Source organism: Meriones unguiculatus, chromosome 1 (genome assembly GCF_030254825.1).
Source record: "Meriones unguiculatus strain TT.TT164.6M chromosome 1, Bangor_MerUng_6.1, whole genome shotgun sequence".
NCBI lineage: Eukaryota > Metazoa > Chordata > Mammalia > Rodentia > Muridae > Meriones > Meriones unguiculatus.
Window position 1 is genome coordinate 105503946 of NC_083349.1, and position 21385 is coordinate 105525330.

Sequence of the window (21385 nt, forward strand, 5' to 3'; positions counted from 1 at the left end):
GAAGCAAACACGGACAACTGTCACTTTAATGAAGGACACAGGCAAGTTTCTAGGAAAGTATAGGAGGGGCTTCATCCAGCCTTGAAGATTCATGGAGGCCATCTAAAGGCTAGGACGCTTCATTTCGCATCTGATCAATGAGGAGTTGATCAGCTAAAGCATGGCCCAGAGAGATTGCTAAGCAGGTGTAGAAGACTGATGTAGTAGAGCTGCTTTACAAACAGCAGGAAGGCTGATGTATCTGGAGAGAAAGAGGGAATGTGGCTAGAGTGTTCATAGGCCCAGAGCAAGCAGGATCTTGAGGGCCCATGGAAAGGGGAGGCTGTTTTTCTGAGTGTTCTGGGAGCCACTGAGAGCCACTTAAGCCAGAATGGATGCAATGAGGCTAGATTCCTATTTGAAAAGCCATCTTTGGAAAATGAGCTAAAGTAGAAAGGACACAAGAGTGGAAAGATAGAGAAAGTTGGGCTCTGTTTGTAGCCCTGGTGGTTTGGATGGTTGGAAGAAAGGATGAAGCCATATTTTGGATGTAAATGTAACAAGATCTGGTGATGAGTTGTCAGGATGAGTTGCTCAAGTGATCAGAGTGAAGTGGAAAGTGAGGAAGAAGATTGTGTCCAGGAAAATACTTAGGTAAATGATAGATAAATGATATGGACTGCTCCCTGGCAATGCTACATCTTCACTTGAAGAAGCTTTGATGAAGCCAATAGTGATGTGTAGACCAGTTACACTGGGAAACTTTTCAGGGTGACATGCCTTGGTTGGATCTGTCAAGCACTGTTTTCTTAATATAGACCCAAAGCTCAGAAAAAAAATAATCAGTTCTGTTTGGGATCCTTCACTTATAGAAGGAGCAGTTATTAAAGAAATGGAGGGGGGAAAAACAGCAAAGAAGGTGGAGGAGAAGGCAGAGTAGGCAAAAGGAGTGAAGAAAGGGCTCCTGAGAGCTGGAGCCATTGGAAGAGGGCTTCACCCAGTGAGCGAAGGTGCTCAGACAGCAGGGAAGAGGCACCCAACTGTGTAGCTCAGTGCTGGGTACCCAGTGGGTACTCACTCAATGCTAGCTCCTTTTTCATTAATACAACCCTTTTTCTTTTACCTTTGAATATCTACAGGCCTTTTCTTTCCTTCTAAGTATATTAAAAGTGTATATATATATATATATATATATATATATACATACATACATACATATACAGATATGTGTGTAAAGAAAGTGAATGAATGAGTGACTGTCCAGTGCAGCTGTCTTTGGTGAGCCCCAGGGTGAGGTGTCCACAGCCTGGAGCATCAGTTTTTGTCCCAAAGCTAAGCCATATGAAAACTTCCTGGGAGTCAATGGCTCTTGTTTGGCAGAGGGTCCATAGGGAAACAGTTTTCAATCTTTTTAAGCATCCCGGTCTGAGTACTACTGAATGGGTCCCAGCCAAACATGTAGGGAGCCGCCTTCGCCAGCAGGTCTCTGGAGTCTGTGTCACCCTCCCTCCCCAAGTGGTGTCGACTGCACTGTAATCACACAATTATGATGCCATTAAAATGTCACATTTGAAGAAATCCATATAAACAGAGCATTAACAACTGACTGAAAATTGCAGTCTTTACCACTAATGACCTACTTTCTGCACACGCCACGCCCTCCTGCCACCTCCACTGGCTGCCTCCTTCCCTAGCCTTGATTTCGGAGTCTCCGCCTGGAAATCCTTAATGTTTCAGGTGCTGGGAGAGGCTGTTGGACAGAGCCGCAGGCTGTCAGGTTGGGGTGAGGGTGGGGAGCACGGATGGTATTGAGTAGCTCAGAGAAGGAGACCCACTACAGGGAGGACGCCCAGACTCCAGCAGACCTGAGCTTCTGAGAGGAGTGGTGAGAGAAAAGACTGAACAGAGTCATGCCTAGCAATATTGAAAAAGCTGAGGGTGGGGTTCATCACACTGACTTCACATTCCTTCCCTTGGGAAGAAGGGATGTTCCCTGAGACCGAGCCGTATCACTCTTGTGGAGGAGCGAAACGTGTCTGTCCTGTTGAGTGGACTGGATGTGAGTCACTGAGTCACAGAGCTCCGCCTTCCTGCTGCTGTGAGTCCAGGGCGAGGACAGGGGTGGACAGAGCTGAGGGCCACCTCATGTCCCTGAGTACAGATATGGAGAAGCTGTTTGTGTGTGGAAGTTTCTTTGTCTCCAGAATCTAATTTTAATGGACTAAGGACATGGATTAAAGGAATCTTGTAGTGAGTTCTCTGCACCCCCCTTCCCAAGACAGGGTTTCTTTGTGTAGTCTTGGTTTTCCTGGACTCACTTTGTAAAGCAGGCTGACCTTGAACTCACAGAGATCTGCCTGCAAGCTTCGCCTCCCTAAATGCTGGGATTACAGGTGTGCACCACTAGGCCCAGCTGTGAGTTCTTTTATAAAGGGAAGTATGAACCAGAACTCCCCTGGTGAAGCCATTACTCTCTCCCCAAGGTATCTAAACAGCAAACCTGTACTCCATACTGTACCAGGTGATGTGTCTCATTCCAGGAAATACACACACACACACACACACACACACACACACACACACACACACACACATACACACACACACAGAGAGAGAGAGAGAGAGAGAGAGAGAGAGAGAGAGAGAGAGAGAGAGAGACTGTGCAGGAAAAGAGCTAAATCCGTGTCTATGAGGGGTCTATTTTAAATGTCCCTCTAGCTGGTGACATCCCTACCTCAGGCCAGGACAGAACTGCAGAAGGGACTGTGTCACAGGGGCTTTGGACAAGGATGGATGGTGACAAGCATGCCATTTGGGGAGGAACTATTGGTGCTTCTCAAGGTGAGGGAAATGCCCCTGAGAATGTTGTTTACATAAGCGGTGTGTCATAAATCCTCTTTTGACAGTTCACATGAGCTGCCCTGGAAGGGGTTTGGCTGTGCTGGGGAGATGTTCAGTGTTTGGGACAGGCTTATGGGGATGTCTTCCAGTTTTTTTCAGCTTACTGCCACTATCACTTTCGGTATCACCCAGAGCACTAAATTTTCCCTCGCCTGAGACAGGCATCCCACACCCATCCAGACTCAGCAGGCGTGCTGTCTGGGAACTGTGGGTCTTCTTTTGACATAAAAGAGCCCCTTCTATGAAAAGGCAGCCCACAGCCCTCCCGGAGTCCCGCAGGATAAAGTCGTTTCAAAGTCGCTCGCTGCAGCCCACACCTCCGTATTCAGTGGCTGACCTAGTTTTGAGGGAGCCAGAGGGCATCTGGATGTCACCTTATTTACGGAGCTGAGAGAAAAATGCACTAGGCTGTAAGCCCTCACCGTGTACGGTGTCTGGGGAGATCTGTCCTCCGCTTTGGAGGCACAGAGAGGAGACAGCTCCCTGCTTAGCTGAGAGCTGGAGGCTTTCTGCCGATGTCACCTTTGGGGAATGAGTGCCAAGGCTTAGGGAACACTTAACTCCAAAACTCCCTTCCCAGCTGTTTCTGAAGAGGAGGGTCTTTGCCCTGGGGCTGAGGGAAGGTGTCTCTAGGATAGTCTTGGCTGAACTGAGTGCAGAACTGAGCTGCTATTCAGGGCCTCCTCCCTCTGCCTTCTTCTCACTATATTATTCCTTCTCAGATGCTGGCCAAGGAAATGGCCTTCCTTAATGGGTGACTCTGTTTTGACAGATCCTGGACAAGGGTGGGCATGGTATCTACATACCATGGCTAGACCCAGTGACCTGATGTGCTATGTGGCCTCAGCCAAGTCACTTTAGCTCCAGAACTCAGGAGCCTCCTCCTTAAAGTGAGGTACTAGTATCCGCCCAGGCTTACTCTGAGTATATGAAGGAGTGACATTTTTAAGTAGCTCGACAGGAATTGGCAGAAAGTGAATTGCGTTTTCCTCCCTATTAACATTCCTAAGCATATAGGAAATGCTATGTAAGGATTCACTTGTTTTGTTTTGTTTTGTTTTGTTTGCCATCATCCTGTAGATGACTTGGCCTAGTATAGAATTTGTCACCTTTGTAACCCAGTCCTTTTGCTTGGCTTCCTGCAAGTTCTCTTCTTGATTCCTCCCACTAGAGAAATCTTGGTGGGTATGGTGGTGAAGCCCTATAATCCCAGCTACTTGAGAGACTGAGGCAGAAGGATGGAAGAAGATTTAAGGCCAGCCTGGGTTACAGAGTAAGTGCAGAAGCAGCCTGAGAAATTTAGTGATACTCTGTCTCAACACACACACACACACACACACACACACACACGAACACACAAACACACACACACCTGAACACACATGTACTTACACCCATGGAAATGCATGCACACACACTAAAATAAAATAATAAAATAAAGTGGGGGTTGAGGATGTAGCTTTGTTGTAGAACTTTTGCTTAGCATGTGCAGTACAGTTGTGCGGTACTTAGGATTCACTTCTCAGTCACACACACGCACACACACACACACACTGACAATAACGTAGATGGAAACTTGGGGAACTGCAAACCTTGTCAGCCACATTCTTGGTGAGCACAGCCATAGGCCTGTGCATGGTAGCAAAATCTAGGAAGCACCAGCAAGACCCCGTGGGGCTGACAAGTCCACAGGAAGAAAGGGGCCAGAATGCAAGCAGATGGCCCTGACTCCAGGTCCCTTGACCTTCAGCAAACTCAGGATCCCAGGCATGCACAGTCCTTTTTTCTTCTACTTGGCTTTCCTTGGATTCATCCATCAGAGACCCACCTCTTTTTTTTTTTTTTTTAAATACACTGTGTATATAAAAAGACTTAGCACAAAGCTCATCCCCAGCCTTGTGAGCGGATAATAACCTCATATATTAGTTTCTTAAAATAGTTTCTTGTCTTATCATTTGCATGGCACTGTGCTCAAACCCAGGTTTGGGATAGAGAGTAGAGTCCCAGCAAGAACTCACATTAATAATGACCATCCCACCCCACCTCCACCCCCACCCCCGCCCCCCTAGCTGGACAGTGAGGGGAGACATCCAGTCACCTGCGGATGATATCAGAGACTCCATTCCTGTCACAGGAAGAAGCAGCTCGACAGGAATTGGCAGAAAGTGAATTGCGTTCTCCTCCCTATTAGCATTCAGTTTCCGGGAAAAATAATAGTAACCACAGCCATGTTGACAGTAGAATAATGTCGAATATGCATTGTGTCTTACCAAGTGACTTTTCATATCTTGTCTCACGTCTGAGATCTGATTTAGCCCTGTGAAGCAGGGTTGGGGGAAGTTTAGTTTTGCCCTTGGAATCGAAAGAGAAAGTAGCTACGTGGAGATGAAGGGGAAGCATTTTCAGGATAGACTTGGCCTAGTAGGGTCCCCATTCGCCATCTCATTCTCACTGGTATTAAGACTCTGTCCTGTATTCCTGTCCAGAAAAAAAATTGGGTTAAATAAATAAAGGCACAGGCACAATTCTTACTCTGTACTTTTCTTATTGTTTTTGGCTTTATTGAGCCTTTTCCTTTTATTTCATTAACGTCAGCGTGGGTGCGCGTTTCACCTCGCCCAAAGGAAGGTTTTTAAGCCACACAACTAGGCAGGTGTGAGGCGACTACAAGACCCACCTCCCTCTATCCACTCGTGTTTCTGCTCCCGGTGACCCCAGCTCTGCTCACTCGTGACTTCCACCAGATAACTCTGCTTCACCAGCGCCCCTTGAAAATTGCTTGGCCCCACAAGCTATTTCTTGCAGCTGAAGCACTTTCTCGTGATGCCTTAAGATATCTACTGGATCTTTGCAGCAAGCTGAGGAGGTGAGCGAAGTCCGACTTTTTGAAGGAAGAGCTCTTTCCTCACAGAGAAACTTAGATTTTCATTTTACCTTTTTTTTTTTTTTTTTTTAATCTTTCTAGAAGCAATTTTCAAAATGCTTCTGACTAAGGGACTTCACCCCTGCTGAAAGTGCTTTGGCTTTGTTGCCAGGCCATCCCGGGAGAATCTGTCCTCCTCCTTCCCTTACGTACTCTATCCCTGAAAGGTCACCACAGCATCAGCTTTCTAGAGCAGTGTGTATTCTGAGGTGGTGACCTTATGCTTGGAAGAGCACAGCTGTGTGTCCCAGAAGCAGCTTGCTCCTGCATTCAGCTCCACCCGGACAGAGGCTGCCCCTTGTAGGCCACTACTTGCTCTTTTTCTGTATTCAGTCCCTTCTTGGTCTATCCTGGGCTCCTTCTCCTAGTTATCACTTTTCTCGAATACCAACCCCCTGTAATGGACAGATAAACCCTCTTGATGCTGGAGCTTCTCAAGTCCCAGTGGACAGCTTACTGTGCCAGTCTCTGTGAAGGGAGCCGAGTAGCTGCTGACGGGCATTAGACACGGTGAGCAGGGCCGGCCGACTCTCTGTCTGATGTCTATCAGCAGTTGGGACATATTCGTCAGCCACATGACAACCAACTAGCAAGGTCCCCATGGGAGCTTGGGGCTTAGCTTTTGGTGGTGGCATTCACAGCTCTTGGAGAACAGGAAGCAGACCCGTCGGCATTTGCAATCGTGTTCCCTGGCACACGCCAGGAACCATTCCTCTTTGCTTTTCATGCTGACTTTGGCTTAGGTGGCAACCCCTGTCGTGCTAATTAGTAAACAGATTAAACTCCATATAGAGTCCACATTGTATGAGTTTTTCCCTCTTGTTCCAGAAACAAAAAACTGGGCTCCTACCCATTCAGCTGATCATATTATATTTCGCATTTGGAGGTTTTCAGGCAATTAAAATAATTGCTGGAAGTTTTCTGCTTCCTGGAACCTGGAAGCTTCCCCCAGCATTGTCTTCCCATTTGGTGCACAGTGGAAATGTGGGCAGAGAGTGCAGAGATGGGGGCAACCATGGGGAGGGGAGAGTAAAGCGAGATTGCGCTTGTCAGTGATTAAATGAGACCCAAATTAAGAAGAAAAGCCACTGTGGAAGAGGGGCCTTGATTCGGTGACTCAGTTAGCTCAAGGGGCCTAGACTCAGACTCAGCTCAAGGTTGAGCCCCCCACCAAGAGCTCAGCAGTTGGAGACTCACAGCACCTGTGCTTTACAGACAGTAGCTGGTCTCATGCTGGTGAGGAGAAAAGTGGTTAAAGCCACTGGCGGGGGTGGCACAGCAAGGTAAACTCACCCCTGTTGAATTATATCCTACCTCATTTGGTCTGAGAAATAGCCCTTTCCCCTCTATTACATGTCTATTCTGTCTATCAGCTCTTTAAGGAGTGATGCTCCTGTAATTAAAATTAACCATTAAACTATAACATTGAAGGAGCAATTGCCTAATTCTGAGGAAAATTTAAATTTATGGCCAGCACCCGAGATGAAATGAATACTAAGGAGAAGGAGAGAAAACTCCAGGGAAGATAAATAGAAAGCCAAGTGGGATATTGACTTGATCCTTCTCCAGTGCAGGGTAATTTGGCTTCTAAAGTGAGTTAGATCATAATAAATTAAATTTAGATTTCTGCACATCAATTAAATAACTCCCAAGACAGAATTCCAGTGAGAAGGAGAGGTGATAATACATGGAGGAAATATGAAAATGAAGATCTGATCTAATAATCCATAATTGATGCGCTGTCCCATGGTAAGGGGAAAGGATTCTCCAGCTTTTTCCTTTGTCAGATGAGCAAGGCTGGGTACCTTCTGTTTAGTTGGAGCTCGTCCTAACTGTTGGCATGAGCACGTTGTTCCTGACAGTGGTTTCCTTCCAGGACCATTCCCTGTGTTGGGATTCACATTGGTGGTGTGGAAGGCATGGGGAACTGTGCTGTATCTCTTCCCTCTGCTGGCTGTCCTTGCAAAAGCAAGGTCACTTCCTGCTGGCCGGATGAGAGCATAGGCATGAGTAAATTTTTATTTCTATGAGGGGCTGACTGACATGAGGGAGAAAGGACCAATGTCTGAATAGCACATCTAGTGATATGGAAAAAACACCAATCTTGACCTCAAAAGTATTAGATGAGGACCACAAGATTTTATACTCAACCTCATCCTAACAGATACACACAGACACAAAGGGGGGGGAGGGAAGAGGGGGGGCACAGGTACTACCTGAGATCCTTAGCTGTGTGAACCTTGTAGCCTCAGTTTTCTTGTCTATAAAATAGGAACTATGTAACTGGCCTACTTCATACGTATAATAAATTGTTTTTTTGTGCTTTTATTACAGGGCTTTGCATACTATCAGCATTTATCATTGTTCTGTGTGGTATTGGCTTTCACTATTTATACTTTTCAATGCTCAAAGTTCTGTTTGGTCTTTTTCAGATCTATCTGGCCACACGTTTCATTTGTATTTCATTTTTGCTACTTTTTATCCCCTATTTTATCTATGGCTGAGCCTGCATTGAGTCTCTGCATAGGTAGGTAGGTGTTACTCTCTGTGGGTAAATAATTCCCATATCTGGAACTTTGGAGGATCTTGGTGTGCTGATAGCTTTTCCTGCTTTTTCCAACATTGCTGATTTTTTGTTTCTCCCGTGTATGTGTGTGTGTTTTCTTTTTCTTTGTTTCAATTTCTTTTTTAGTGGAATCTTATTGGAGTCCCAGGGTCTAAAGGAGATGTGCTTTCTCTCAGCTGGGATGTGCTTTTCGTCTCCCGGGAGTCAAGCACAGAGCCCATCTATACTCCATCATCCCCTTCTGAGGCTTAATTACACCAGAATCGGGTGCCTCCCATCTTTTGGGAGCCAAGGCTTGACTTCTCAGAGATCTTTAACTTCTGGGCAGCCTCTCATTTCCCCTTGTTCAGCATTCAACCGCCGCAGCTCTGCTTGCAACAGCAGCCTGTATTTTCCCTAGCCTCACTGCTCAATGGGAGATTTTCCTTGTAGAGAGCCCAGAAATGCACCCCAAACTGAGGTGGTAGTAGCTTATTGGTTGGCACGGAGGGTTTCCTGGAAGCATCTGGCCTGCTGTAGTGCTTAAAAGCAGCATTCTGTTGATGGGAAGCAGAACTGGCCTGGGGGCAGGAGTGCTGGGGCGGGGGCGGGGGGGGGTCCTGGAAACAGCCTGACGTGAACAGGATGGGCCTGCCACTGGCTGAGAAACAGTGTCTGTTGAAAGTAGAGGGTTAGTTCAGGTTTGGAGAACGTGCCCTTGCTATGAACTTGGGCAGATCGTTCCTCCTCCCTGTATCTCATTTTCCTCATTTGGAAACAGGCTATAATTTTCTATTGAATTTTAAATCTGTAAGGATTTGAGATAACATGAGGCATTCTCCACTCAGTACCCCCTGATAAGTTTGTGATGAGGGGTGCTGATGGTCCAGGTACTTGGTCAAACACCATTCTGCATGCTTCTCCGAAGTTGGTTTTGAATGACAGTAGCATTTAAATTGCTGGGCTTTGAGGAAAGCAGATTCTACCCCAAAGTATGTGTGGGCTTCAGAGATGAAGACTGACCTCTACCTCAGCTGGCAGAGACTGCTGTTGGCCTTAGGTTGCAAGTCAAAAGTGTGTGAGCTATTTTATTAACATTAGTCAGTCTGCTCTCTCCTCCCACCCCTGCCAACAGAGAAAGGGAGACAGAGATAGACAGACAGACAGAGAAAGACAAACAGAGACAGACACAGGGAGTGGTTCTTTTTTTCTGGGGAGGCTTGTCCAATACAAGAGTACATTCAAGAGTTGGCAAACTGGGGCTGAAGAGATGGCTCAGTAGGTACACTGGTTGCTCTTGCAGAGGACCAAGTTTTGATTCCCAGCACCCACACAATGGTTCACAACCATCTGTAACTCCAGTTCCAGGGGACCTGATGCCCTCTTTTGACTTCTAGGACCTGGGACACACATGGCACACATACATGCAAAACATTCATAAACATAAAATAAATCTAAAAGGAAAAAAATTAAAACAGCAGCAAAGAAGGGGATCTGGGCATTGATGCCATTGCTTGGTGCAGCAAGCATCTTCTACTGTCTAAGGCAAGGCTTGGAGTAAAAGCTGCCCTGAAGAACATGAAATTGCCTGAGGATAAAGTGCAAGTACCTGGGGCCTGGAGGATGCTGGATTAGACCAGTTGCCTGTAGAGATAAATCTGAGTATAGTACAAGTAGGACAGGACACACCTACTACACCAGGACAGCGACGAGGGGTGTAAGCCATGGCCTTGCACACAGTTGCCACCAGGAAGACCCACGGAGCACCAGGTTGTAGTAGTTCTGCCTGCGTCAAAGAAGAGAAAACAGAGACAGAGACCTTTGGAAGGACTTATGAGCCTGCAATTGTCCCTAAATGGGGTGAACACCCTCCCCCCCCCCCACCCACCCACACACACACAATGGCTTCCAGGTCAGGCTCTACACTATACTTTCTTTTTCTATTTTATTTGTATTTTATTAATTACAGTTTATTTACTTTGTATCCCATCCTAACTCCCTCCCTCTTCTTCTCCTATGCCCCTCCCCCAGTCTACTGATAAGGGAGGTCCTCTTCCCCTTCCATCTGACCCTAGCCTATCAGGTCTCATCAGGACTGGCTGCATTGTCTTCCTCTGTGGCCTGGTAAGGCTGTACCCCTCTCAGGGGGAGGTAATCAAAGGGCAGGCTAATCAGTTCATGTCAGAGACAGTCCCTGTTCCCATTTCTAGGGAACCCTCTTGGACACTGAGCTGCCATGGGCTACATCTGTGCAGGGGTTCTAGGTTATCTCCATGCATGGTTCTTGATTGGAGTATCAGTCTCAGGAACGACCCCTGGGCCCTGTGGGAAAGATCAGCCCCCAGTGCAGGCTGTCCCCCTGCACTGGGGCTGAGTTCTCAGGGCAGCAAGCTGTGAAAGAGCTCTACACATGTGTCACCTAAACACCCTGAGCGGAACAGTCCCCTCCAAGGCTGCCTCCTACTGACTTTTCATGCGATTAGTCCTGCCAGCTGGCTGCTGCTCTTTCATTCCAGGGCCAGAGTTTCAGCTGAGTCTTCACAGCACCTTCTCCAAAAAAGACGGTGCCTGCCAGAGACAGCAGGAGTGTTTAGCTGCACTGTGGGTGGAAAGAGCTAGGGCAAGCAACCTCTGGCCTCTTGCCCTCATGGCTCCCTGCCTCTGCTTGATGCAAATGGTGTATGGCCTGGAACGAGGGCCAAAAGGTGGGTCATGTCCCCTCTCTCCAGCCTCTTGTTGCTGTGGGTGCCTGGTCCTCCACCTGCTTGTTCACTCACAAGACCCTAGTTCAGACAGACATCAGGATAGATCATTTTGTGGGAGTCCTCTTTCTTCTATTTCATCCCACATATGTAGCCACGGTCATTTTCCCTGTGGCCTACGTTCTAAGATCCAGATGTTCTCCAGAGTTTTCCTTTATGCATGTCCTCTGCATAGTTAATTTTATACCAATATAACTGGACCCAGGGATTTGGTCAAATACATTTCAGGGATGTGACCAACAACAGATCTTGTCAGCCTCATAAGTATATGAGCAAATTCTTTATAATCTCTAAACTTTTCTTTTTCTTTTTCTTTTTTCAGTATTAGGGATTCAACCTTGGGCCCCACACAGGTGCAGGCAGCCTCAGAGGTCACAGAGATTGTAGGTCTGTGCCACCAAGCCTGACTTTCTATATTCTTGCACACACATGCACACTATTGGCTCTGTTATTCTACACTCCACTTGTGAACGGACTACCTTCTGTCTGGCTTTCTTTGTTCTACACTCCCTAACCCATTATTGAAGGTCTGACTGTCTGACCCTCATTCTAAGAGCTATTCTCTGTAAAAACACACTGTTTGTAAACAGTGAGCTTATGTGATGGAACTCACCTTGTAGTGTGATACAGGTGTCTCCGTGTGTATCTGTTCCAAAACACAAAGTGGGAACTCTCTAGAACAAGGACTATTGGCTCTTCCTCCCCCTTAGCTCAGAGCACTGTGAGAGTTACAACCTATTTAGAAAATCATGATGAATTAAGTTGGCAGTGAGCCAATGGGAGACAATTCTAGGACCCTTCCCTTGAGCATGGGATGCCAAGGTCACCCTGGGGTGATGTTCTAACCAGAGGTGACAGCTGTCAAGCTGTGATATTGCACAGCACAGCTTGTGGGTTTCCCACGCCCACCTGAGTTCCCCCTAGCATATTCTGCAGCTCACAGTATCATAAGGCACTAATAAAATCAATTATTGGATAAAAATCGCTGGTTTCCAGAGCTTCACTTTATGCCATTAGTGGAAAATGCTGTTTCAAACAGAGATAACAAAGAGGAAGAGAGAGATCAATTACCAGATAAGATCTCAGCGCCTGAGATGAGCGTGCAGGCTGGCAAAGCCCTTCTCACCTGTCATGGGGAGCATGTAACTGTCACCAAGCCTGCCATGAACCTCCTGCTTGGGTACATGTGTGCAGGAAAAGCTATGATTTTGTGGCAAAGTGGCTGGTCTCTTCTCAAGCTTTGTGCGGTATGAAACCCTGGCCTGACTATGAATGAGCAACTTCTGCTCGGTAGCAATGCCAGCCTCAGGACATCAGCTGTCCCACTGGAGGCCACCAAGAAGTTCTTTCTGGATGCACAACATTTGTAGTTTGGATGCAATTGACAGGTTTGGGTGTTTGGGGGTGGAGACTACTCTTTCTTGTGGGGAGAGAGAATGGTAACATCTTTTAGGAAGTGGCTGCCATGTTGAGTCCATGATGCTCAAGCCTGCCAGCTGGGTGGAGAGACTGTTAGTGGTGGATTTGTGGCCGATGGGGTAGGCCAGGTGTCATGGGCTCTGATGGAGCGGCAGCCCCTTGCCTCTCCTGTCGGAAGGATCCAGAAGACTAAGCTCCGCCTGCAAACCTGCCACTCGCCAGACTGTTGGCCTTTCTCGGGTTGCTTCTTCCCTACTCTGCCCAGAGAGTTTGAGTATGAAACAAATTATAAATACAGAAGTCCTCACACATGCACAGTGAGGCTTATTACTTGCTCTTCCACTGACGCTCCCGAAAGGTGGCTAAAGCTTCTTAGGTTGGAGAAACAAAGGACAAAGGTGTCTGGTGGGTCACATACTGTTGTCAACTGGTGACATACTTCCTAAAACTGCCTCTCCTGAAGTTCAGTGGAGAAGATAGTAGTTGTGGCCCAATTTGTTTGTTCTATTGCATCATGTATTCTTACATCATCCTGGGAAGACAGTCTCTCGTGTCAGGGTACCAGGTCTTTCTACTTCCTAAGTGTGGATCTTGGACAAAGTGCTTGTGTGAGACTGTATTCTCATCTGTAAGTTGAAAAACCTGAGCAACTATGTGACGATTATCTGAGATCATGGGAGCCAAGGTCCTAGGACTGTACCTGCTATGTGGTACTGGATAAATGGCAGTGGCAAAATTATCACTGCTCTGTATGTGATTATCGTTTCTGTCAGCTTTGCTGATGTTCCACTCCCGGCCCCATGTCTGAGCTTGGCGTTGGCAGAATGAGCCTGGTCTCTGGCCGGTTGCTGACAGATGGATGGGAGCTGGTGGTGGGCAGGGAGCCTTCTCACAGACTTTCCATTCATGTCACACAGCCTTCTGATGCGGATTGGGATGACCTGTGGGAGCAGTTTGATGAACGGCGGTATCTGAATGCCAAAAAGTGGCGCGTTGGTGATGATCCCTACAAGCTGTATGCTTTCAACCAGCGGGAGAGTGAGCGGATCTCCAGCAATCGGGCTGTCCCAGACACACGCCATAAGAGGTACTTCCTTCTTCTTCCACGTAGGTGCCTTACCCCTCTCTGAAGCCAGGAAAGATTGGCAGTGAGCTTGATTTGGGGACTCGGTGATCATAGTGCTATAGTGCCAGGGACTGGGGTAGGAGAATCACTTTCTGCCACAGGACACTAAAGTGATGTGATGGAGTACATGTGCTACCCAATGCTTTACTGCCACAAACCATCCCAAAGACTCTGCTTTCTACTTGGAGGTTGAAGAGAGTAAGATGCCCACCACAGGGAATACAGCTGCCTTTCACCTGGTGGTCACCCTAGGTGATGCTTGCTGCAAGTATGTGGAGCAGCGAAGGGCTGGATCTGGCTTTCCTTTTAAGACTCATGTTTTCCACTGGCTTTCTAAGTGAAAAGGCACAGTGGGTACACCCTCAGGAATTCAGGCTATTCTCTCTCCCATCACTAGGAGAACTCCTTTCTGTAGCATCCCATTTTGCCATGAGGGAAGAGAATTGGAGGGCCCTCTTCACTTGACAATGTTTCCTGCCTGCCTTCCCAGGGACCCTTTCACACAGCCTCCTTGCTGTGCAGCCACCACTGGCTTGGACAGGCCACAGCTCCAGAGGGCAACAAAGATCAGGCCTAACCCAATGCAGAGGGCTTTGTTTCCGAGCAGGAAGAGACTTGGTGAAAACGTTTGCTCTGCTTCATCACCAACTGCTCCTTCAGTCCTGGTAGCCCCAATGCTTTCTGTGGAGGTGTGAGAAAGCAATTTGGTCCTAACACTATTTTCCTCTCCCAGCCTCCATGCTGGCCCAGACATGCCAGAGAGCCACATAGAGATGACTTGTATTTGTTGTATGGCACTGTCATTGTACTCATTCCAACAGCAGCCTGGCCCCTTTGAGACACTCGAAGGCAGTTCATGAAGAAGGGTATATAGTGTTGATTTAGGGGCATAGAATATTGACTTTAGACTCTTAGCTTTGCCTTTTTTTGCGGGTCACCATGTCTGGAATAAAAGGATTCGTATACAAAGGACTTTTATGATTGTCGAGGCTTATCATGTTGGTAATGTGAGCATGGACTATGTAAAGCCATTCAGACTCAGTTTCTAAAGCAGGGCTGTACAACCTGGAAATCTTGTCTTATATAATGTGTATCCCATGGGGACATTCAACTAGTCCTTGTTAGTCACTATCGTTACTGCCTGGAGCTGGAATCTTGGTGCCCACATGAATACGGCAAAGGGTACAAATTGGAACGTAGCCTGGCTTCTTTAATGCTGACCATCTGTGAATCTGATTCTCCCAACCAGGTGCCATGAAAGACTCCCTAAGTGGCAGTGCCTGTGTCTCCTTTAGCCAGAGTCCCCTCCTCCTGCCTCCTGCTGGCCTAAACCTTTTTTTTTAATATTGCTATTTGAATATCCTCAGTCCTCATCCTATTACTCCTCTCTGAGCAAAATTTAGATATAAGTTATTACATTTCCTTGAACAGCAACTATGTGTGGGAGAGCAGGCAAGGGAGAGAAGAGAGAAGGCTGGGAAAAGCCCCGTTAAGTCCCAGGCAGACAGTTGCTTCCTTGCACTGACTCTAGGTGCCAGGCCCCCAGGGAAGAAACAGGAACTGTTCCAGGCAGCAAAGGCACTGATACAACAAGGTGAGAATCTTTGAAGAGCAGTGACAACTGTTCTTAGCCACATGAAGACACACCAAGAGCTCACTAAGCTGGCGAGTGTGTTGAGTTCTGTTCTGCACCCTCACTTACCTCTGATGTGCAAAGCACAAATGAAAGTTGGTACAAAGGCCAGGCTTATGGTGGCAGACAAGGAAGAGCCAAGCTTGTCCTCCAAACAGCCAGCTCTAGGCTCCACACCTAGCCTGGGCTCCATCTGTTAAAGAATTGTGATCTGTAGGGAGGCAGCAAGAAGGGAAGAGAGGATTGAGACAGAACCCGGATTCTCTTTGAGAGCAAAAGGGGAAAAAATATTAGCCTTGTATCTGCCTTGGGGCAACAGCCTTACCCTGCAGGAACTGGAAGTGTGCCATTCAGAAAATTCTGGAGTTAGGGAATATTGTCTGAAGAAAAGCGGAAGAGTAGAGATTAGAAGACTCAGAATTGGGCTGGGTACGTAGGACCGGAAGTCATCTTGGGAACCTGAGCATTCACTGAGTGTAAGGTCCAATCTAGACTGGCACCTTTGGCAGGGACCTCCTGAATCATCCAGCCCCAGGCTGAATTTAGTGGGAGTGCTGCCCCTACTGGTAGCACTCTTGTGATCTCGAGGCTCCCAAATCCTGTCCACAAAAGCCCTGTGTTCTTCCTTCAAACTCATGTGATGTCCTAGCTACTGGACCTCCCGTATCCAGCCTCTGCTTAGGGAAACCATCTACGGCTGGAATTACCAGCCAGTTTTCCTAATTCTGCTGTGAGTCCTGTCTCCCTGATAGATTCCGATACAGCCCTCTGAGCTTGTCTACCCAGACCATCAGAACCCTGGGGCTCACGTTGGAGCCAGCCTGCCTCAGCTATGACCAGCATAGCTAACGGTGGTCATGGGTTCTCAACAGCAACACTGCTGACATGTTGGGATAGATGATTCTTCATTGAGGGGGTGTTCTGGGCATTACAAGAGTCTAGCAGTTTCTCTGGCTTCTACTTACTAGATGCCAATATTACTCCCCTACTCCGGCATTCACCCCATCACACACACCAAGTTGAGATAACCAAAAATAGCTTTCCTATATGTCTCCTCTGGAGGACAAACTTGCAGTGAGGATCACTGCTGTAAATCCGGCCTTGCTTTTTACCCAAATCTTCAGAGATGAAATGAAAATATTTATCATCAGTACATCGTGGGCAATAAGTCAGGCCAGACCTCCTATGTAAAGCAGAGTGAGGTTGAAAGCAATGTAAGAGGGTCAGCAAAGAGTCAGATCAGGGTCTCTGGGATCACACAGCCATTTCCCATCCCTGCTGTGCTACTGGCAAGATGAATGGACCCACTAACTTTCTCCATACCTTGCTTTCCTCTTTTGAAAAGCAGGGATCAAACTAACAAGAGTGATGCCACCAACTTTGGTTGTAATAAGGACCAGATAAAAATATAGAGTCACCGCTGACCTATTTTGTAGTTAATATTTAAAAGAAAATACTATGCAATGATGGCTGAGCCTTGTGTGCATGAAAAGCACTCTGGCAGAAAACTAGAGGTGGTTAAACAAACTAATGAAGCACCAGGTCAAAACCAGAGTGAAGGTTCGCATGTCAGGTGTGGTGGTGGGGATAGGGAAGAACAAAGGTAAGTGGTGGGGTTCAAGGTCAGGCTCAGGGCCAGAGAAACAGGGCTGAGCGGCACCACAATGTGGCCTGTTGGTTTCTAAGCGCCAGTCTTAGCACTCTCAATCCGGGCTTCTGCTGAGAGGCACTTGGGGAGCCTTTTAAATATGTTGATACCCAGACTCCAATCAACACAAGTGTGTCCTTGCTCAGCTCCAAAGTGGCTCTAATGAGCAGCAAGGCTTGAGGGTGTCCGCTCTGGGTAAGGGCTTCTCAGACTTAAGCAGGCAAACAGATAAGTCCCCTGAGGATGCTTTCCCATCTGACTCAGTAGACTTGGGGTAGGGCCTGATAGCCCGAATTTTTTTTTTCTTTTCTTTCTCCTTAAGCTTTATTTGCTTATATAAATTTTGTTTACATGTGGCTGTGTGCGAGAGACAGAGTGAATGCCACATGTGTCGGGGCCTCTGGAGGAGCCCAGAATAGGGATTTAGATCCCTTGGAGCTGGAACTACCGCAGGTGGTAGTGAGCCACCATGTGAGTTGCAAAACTCAAGCCAGGGTCCTCTGGAAGAGCGTCAAGTGCTCTTGGCCACCATGGCATTTCCTCAGCTCTGAGATTCTGCATGTCTAACAAGTTCTTTGGTAACAGCGTTGCCTAGCCTGTAGATCACACTTCAAACAGCAAAGACTCACAGTGGCTTTCAAAGTCTGGTTCTCTAGACCAAAGGACCCACAGTTGGAAATATGTTAGAAATACACATTCTTAGGCTTCACCCAGAAAACTTGGGGTGAACCCCAGTGACTTGGCTTAGCAAGAACTTTAGGTGATTCTGAAGCCTTCTCTATAAAGCATATGCTAGTTTTGGTAGCCCACTTCTGTGGTCCAGATAAAGTCCATGTGTGAGCTGGTTCTTCCAAAAGGCTCAGGGTTTGAGGAGAGAAAAGAGGCCCTTGGGTAAGTGCACGCACCTGCTCATATATTTATGAACCTGTCCATCTGTCCGGGGGTCATGGCTTCTGTCTCTGGCCTTGTAGAGACTTGCCTCTCTTGTTCCCTCTTCTCTCTCTATCTTCACCCACCATCCTCACCCTGCCAACCTCCTTGGCAACTGTCTACTGTAGTGTCATGCCTTACCTTATGGTCAATGAATGACCTACATTGGCTGCCTGGTTCATTCATGGAACTAAGTTCCATTGATGCAGGATTTTCTTCTGCTAAGCCACTTTATATCCCCATCTTCCCCTGTAGCACAGGTCTTGCCATTTGTGGTATCAATTGCCCTGTAGGGTAAGGAAAGCATTGAACATCTATTACAGTGTCTTCTCTGTGATAGGGGTCCAATATCTGTTTGTTGAATGAATAAAAGAGAAAGACAGATTGGAAAGACCATCGGCCACTCTCTCCTACCTGCCTTTCCATGCAGAGAGGAAAAACAGAAGCTGAAAGAAGCCCTCTCTCATTATCCTTTGACCCTCAGGAGCTTCATATGAGAAATGGAGAGAGCAGTCACAGAGTTAAAGGAAAAAGTCTTTTTCCCCTTTGAAGAGTTCTCATTATTGAACAGAGAAGAGTGAAGAAACAGCACATGGGAGGGGTCTGAGCTTATTAAATTTGCTTCCAATTTTCTTACCACAGTAATTGGATTCTGATTTATAGTATGCGTTTGGACAGCGCCTGGAACAGACAACTATTAGCTGAGCATTAGAGCAAGAGCTGCCAAGAGGGTGCTGTTGGGGTGAATTTCCTCGGAAGCTGAAGAAGCCAGGTGATTGGGGGGGGGGTGGAAGGAGGGAAAGGAAAGGCATGGGTCCTCACCCTGTAGGCTGGTGAGTTGACCAAATCCTTGGCACTGTCGTAGCATCGGGTAGTAAGAGGATTAAAGGAAGTGACAATGCCATAGCCAGAATGGTATGGAAAATGATGGATCCCTTACACATTCATACTGTGAGGTCAAGATCCCTTCCGTACCCACCATACTCTTCACATCCATTTGGTACGTTGGTCACAGTGTTGAAGCCAGGGCCTGCTTACATGCTTTAGACATGCATGTCTCTGAAGAAAAGTGGGGAGGAGGGAGGATAGAGAGCGACTTCTGAAACATTTTGTCTCCTCCCCTTTCTTCATCTTCTTTGTAGAGTGTTAAGCTGGATAACATACACTCATTCTGTGAGACAACACGCCATTACACAGTTGTGGACTGCTGTGACCACCTTCCATCGGACTTAATGGTTCAGATATGTTCATTTTGCTAGCTTGTCCCACTTCAACGGGACAGCACACTCGGCATCCTGATCCCAATGTTTCCACTTAGGCATGTTGCTCTGCCAACAACTTAGTCTCCGTGTCACTGCCCGGGTTCTGTGGTCACAATGATAAATAAGACATAGTCACATGATTGGTAGGCAGCAGTGGTGTGCCATGCAGAAAAATTACAATGTAAGAAAGACACGACTTTAGCTAAGAGTCCAAGAATATTTCCCCAGAGTTGCTTTGCTCATAACACAGTGACTGGTCCAACAAACACTTTGTGTTACATTACTTCAGTCCTGTCACAACAGCTGGCTTTGCCATCATCCCAATAGTACATAAAATATGTGACAAACAAGAAACCATCAAATGGAGACACACCCCTCTGGTCAGAGCTTACAGTGTGTGTGGGAGCGGGGAGGGTAGTTTGATAAAGCAAATGTATGGTTTTGCTATTGCCTGGCAATGCCTACTATGGGGTTTCTTGGATTGCAGGAGATCAGGTGTCAGGGTGGGCTACAGAGAGTTAGAGCTAGGGAGTCTTCATTAGGTCTCCTCCCTGGCCTGGCTGGGTTTGATTGCTCCCTTCTGGCACATTCTCCCAGCCTTTCGTCCAGTGTGGAACTAAATGGTGAGAACCAGTGGGGCGCCCATCTCTTGCCTGAAGGGAAAATTCTATACTTCGATACATCTCACCAGGAAAACATTTTTCCTTCACTCCTTTTCATCCTGGGAAATGAAGGGGCAGTGGCCCGGGTCTCTGAACGTATTTCTCCCTTTTTGTATTTACTCGGTTGGAATGGCTGTCAAAGATCATCATCATTTCTCTCCTTGTGCTTGTCACTTAGCAGTAATGGGATAAGAATCTTTACGGCTGGAATGGCTAAGCGTAAAAAATGCTCATATCCCCTCAGAGTCAAGGCTATTCCACTAGCTCAGCACTGTGTTCGTGGTTGTGCAGTAAGGCTGAAAGGAGGGGAGGGAAACCCATCACAGACACTTAGCGTCTGCAAACAAGCTCTCCACATCTGCTACTTTCCAGCGCCCCCCCCCTCCCATCTGAATCATCTTTTGAACTCCTTGATGGTCTCTCTATGTATTCTTTGCCTGGAGTCTAAGTTGCTTCATGGAAGGAGGGAACTGCAGGAGGAATTTCAGAGCATTGAACGTGGCTGGGCAGTTAAACCGAGTCAGCAGACCTGGGCACTCGGCACCCGTGTCTACAGGGCTGTGATGGTTTATCTTCATTGTCAACTTGACTAGACTTGGCATCGATCCCCAAGGAGACATACTTCTAAGCTTGCCTGTGAGGATGTTTCTAGAGAGGTTTAACTGAAGATGAAATGCCAATCCTGAATGCAGGTGAACAACCCCTGAGCTAGGAACTCAGACTTAAAAGAGGGATCAGGGATGAGGGTGTGGTAGCATTCATCCTATAATCCCAGTGCTTAGGGGAGAGAGGCAAGGAGGGGAAGTTCAAGGCTATCCTTGGCTATATAGAAAGTATAAAGCTGCCCTGGGCTATAGGATACCTTGAATCAAAAAAAAAAAAAACTATTTTATTTTTTACTTATTCTTCTCTCATAAAATACCTCTCAACCACAGCATCCTCTCCCTCTTCTCCTCCCAGTCCCCACACACACACCTCACTCCCCAGATCCACTGTTCCTTTGTTTCCCTTCAGGGAAGGGAAAGATCTGAAGGGATATCAACCAAGTTGGCAGAACCAGATGCAATAGGACCAGACACAAACTCTCATATCAAGGCCTGACAAGGCAATCTAGAAGGAGAAAAAAGGTTCTGCAAGCAGTCAAGAGAGTCAGAGACATCCCCACCCCCATTGTTCAGAGTCCTGATTTTTAAAAAGGAGGAAACCAAAGGAACAACATTGGCTGTTCCATGCTTTCTGATCTGTGGAGATGGATAGAAGAGAGTAGTCAGAGCTGAGAGCCTTCCTACTACCATGCTGTGCCTTCCCATCATGCAGGAGGATGGGCCATAGGAATGGGGTAATGTGTGCCTCTGGGTCGGGATTTCCTTTCATTCCTGTCCCCTGATTCTTGGGATGCCAAGCTGTAGGTCTCTACTGCCACTGTCTTCTCTGAGTAGCATATTTTGCCAAGGAACAATTCCTTAGTCTTGGTAGAAGAATCATGCAAACAGTTTTCCCATACCTTTTTTTTCCCCTAGATTCCTACCAACTTTGGCCCTGCATTATACATGTCATCCATTTATTCATTCATGATTTGTGCATTCAGTTCATTC

At 47.1% G+C, this 21385-nt stretch overlaps 1 protein-coding gene across 1 annotated transcript in view; it reads left to right on the forward strand.

Annotated features, from left to right (window-relative positions):
• Galnt14 (polypeptide N-acetylgalactosaminyltransferase 14) overlaps positions 1 to 21385 on the forward strand; it is a 223152-nt gene that overhangs the window by 123034 nt on the left and 78733 nt on the right. Inside the window, exon 2 of the mRNA XM_060364609.1 lies at positions 13447 to 13616. Within this exon, the coding sequence (XP_060220592.1) occupies positions 13447 to 13616 (170 nt within the window). The remainder of the gene's footprint in view (positions 1 to 13446; positions 13617 to 21385) is intronic.